At 45.4% G+C, this 2,772-nt stretch overlaps 1 protein-coding gene across 1 annotated transcript; it reads left to right on the top strand.

Moving 5' to 3' along the window:
- Nucleotides 1-334: 334 nt before the first annotated feature.
- Nucleotides 335-1,087, top strand: tmem74b (transmembrane protein 74B; the record flags this gene model as incomplete). Its single annotated transcript, XM_080546119.1, has 1 exon — nt 335-1,087. The coding sequence occupies one exon, from the start codon at nt 335-337 to the stop codon at nt 1,085-1,087; it is 753 nt and encodes a 250-aa protein (XP_080402245.1).
- Nucleotides 1,088-2,772: the final 1,685 nt, after the last annotated feature.

Below are 2,772 nucleotides of genomic sequence, written 5' to 3'. Positions count from 1 at the left end.
GGCTCCATTCACAGTGTTTACCAGCCTTCAATGTGACGATGCCCTTCGAGACGGTGGTTTGATCCACACCACAACCAACACACTTAAACAAACGTGTCGCTACGCCACTGTTTACTATCGCACACAGGGCTTGACAGGCATAGCGTTGTATGTGTTCATTCTGATTGCATTTAGATTAGGAAGAAAATATCGCGATGGATATTATTAGATGGATAGCCACAGCATGTGTGCTTGTCAATTGTTTTAGCATAATCTGACATTTCCCCCTAGATGTTCGGCAAACATAATGGAGGGCTGCGTATTCTAACGACATGAGCGCATCGACTGGATTTCGATGGAGTCTTATAACGCCGTAGAGCTCCGGGAGCTGGGGGATGGGAGCAGCAGCCGCGCTGCCCAGCAGACTGAGCCTGAGTCAGGACCTCGGACAGCGGCCAGAGGCATCGAGAACTCCTCATATCAGGACGAGGAGCACGAGACCAGGTTCAATGACCACGGCAGGCCCAGCACAAGTGTTCCTCCATCTACATCTACCGACAGGGGATATAAGTCCCACCCCCAACCTTTCCAGAGGGACCAGCTATCACCTCACTCTGAGGAGGGCCGGGAGATTGACTTCAACGACCATTCCGTGGACTATGGGTTTATCTTTGCCCTTGTGTTCCTTGTGAGTGGAATAGTGCTGGTGGTCATCGCCTACACCATCCCAAGAGAGGCTAAGGTCAACCCAGACCTGATCTCTGCACGTCAGATGGAGAAGCTGGAGATGTACTACGCCCAGCTGGGCTCCCATCTGGACAAGTGCATTATCGCAGGCCTGGGACTGCTGACTCTGGGGGGCATGCTCCTCTCCATCCTGCTCATGGTGTCCATATGCAAAGGTGAGCTTTACCGCCGGAGAACGTTCGTCCGTCCCAAGAAGACGTACGGGTCGATCAACCTGCGGATGAGACAGCTGGGGGAGGGCGAGGGGGGGGAGTCTCTGGTGGAATGTGAACCCCGCCTCTCTGGCTCCTCAGCGCCGACCACAAGTACACACGGAGCCCAGGGGCCTGGCGCGAGTCAGCAGGAGCAGCACACAACCTGAGCACAATGCTTGAAACACAGACTATGTCAAGGTTTGTAATCATGGCTTGATGGAGCTTTGGAAAAGTGGAGATAGAAAGCACCTAATGTGGATAAGAGCACATTTGGGGAAAACACACATCCTGGAGAAATGTATCGTCTGCCCCCTGATCCAATCAAAGACTATTATAGGCTATATGAAAAGCACAGGTGAGGTAGTCATAGTCTAGATGAACTTAACATTCTGCAAAATTGGTTGCTTCTCCTCAAGACTTGAATACATGTCTGGATAATATACTGTATATCACGTCGTAAATCAACAAGACAGATGTATTATATGTAAACAAACATTGTCGCTATTATAATGTAAGGATACAATTATGCCTTAAAAATGTACACAGTCACTGTAAATTATGTTCTAACATCTGCTAACATGCAACGCTCTATCCTGTGAGCCTATAAGCCAAGGTAAACATGTAGCAACACATTGACCCTTCAAATACCCAGTGGATTTGGTCTTGGCAAGCATACATAGCAGCACTAACACAATCTCAACATAGTGAAATGTTTAGAACTTTAGATGATGATCAGAGACCTTTTACCAGGTTTCTGTAGGACTTGAGAGATAACACAGAGGATTTGATTTCATAATGGTGCAAATATATATAGGTACCAGAACCAGCAACAGTGTAAAAAAAAGTCCACAGACACTGTCCCTCGTGCAGGACGTTGACCAAATAGAAGCAGGAGAGAGTCCCCTTGTTTAAAACAGTGAAATGAAACAGCTATTATAGACTATTTCTCCATATAGCCTTAGAACTATATAAAATCAGTGAAACAGATATCATGGAGGTCTTTATTATGGTCTAGGTGTGGAGCTGGAGCTGGAGCCCTGCGTGTGCCCCCCTCCTCTCTCTCTCTCTCTCTCTCTCTCTCTCTCTCTCTCTCTCTCTCTCTCTCTCTCTCTCTCTCTCTCCAAAAGTTGGTAACGATTGACATTAAGTTCTTATACATTTGTAGTTATGCTGCAATTACTCCACCATTGTACTAACAGATTATTGTAATTAAGTTGAGCTTACTGTAAGTACTATGCAACAATTACAATTGTCATTGTAATTACATTGTCACTACACAGGCATTGAGCATCTCAAAGGGATGTTCCACCCAATTGTATTCTTTTCCTGATTTGGCCCTGACCTAGCTGATTAACCCAGATAGTCTTAGCTACACATTTTGCTTACTTTTTTTCATTTGTTATTTTTTATTACATTGTGGATGCTTTACAGGGACATTCCCCCTGGAGTAACTGAGGGCTAAGTGCCTTACTCAAGGGCACACTAGTGGTGGTGTTTCAGGCGGGATTTGAACTCACAACCTTCCAATCACTAGACCACCACCTACCCCACACTAATATTACTTAAATATTCATAGGGACCCATTCATTCTGGAAATATGTTGATGCTCCAAATTAAATAATATTATGACAGAATCCACATCTTGAAGACTGTCTACATTGTAATCCACTTAAGCATGCTGTTGCCATGACAACACAATGTGCAAGTGTATTACAGTGTAGTCTCGCATAGCTATACCATCCAGATCACATTGTTCTCATGCCCTGTTATTCCGCACTGTTCCGCTCTGCTCCAAGTTCATTGGTTTAACGTGTCATGTGGTTTAACGTGTCATGAGGTTTAACGTGTCATG

This window comes from Nansenia antarctica (genome assembly GCF_963989245.1).
Source record: "Nansenia antarctica genome assembly, chromosome: 15".
In the NCBI taxonomy this organism is placed as follows: Eukaryota; Metazoa; Chordata; class Actinopteri; order Argentiniformes; family Microstomatidae; genus Nansenia; species Nansenia antarctica.
The sequence above is the reverse complement of the archived record's forward strand: the minus strand, read 5'-3'. Positions and strand labels throughout refer to the sequence as shown.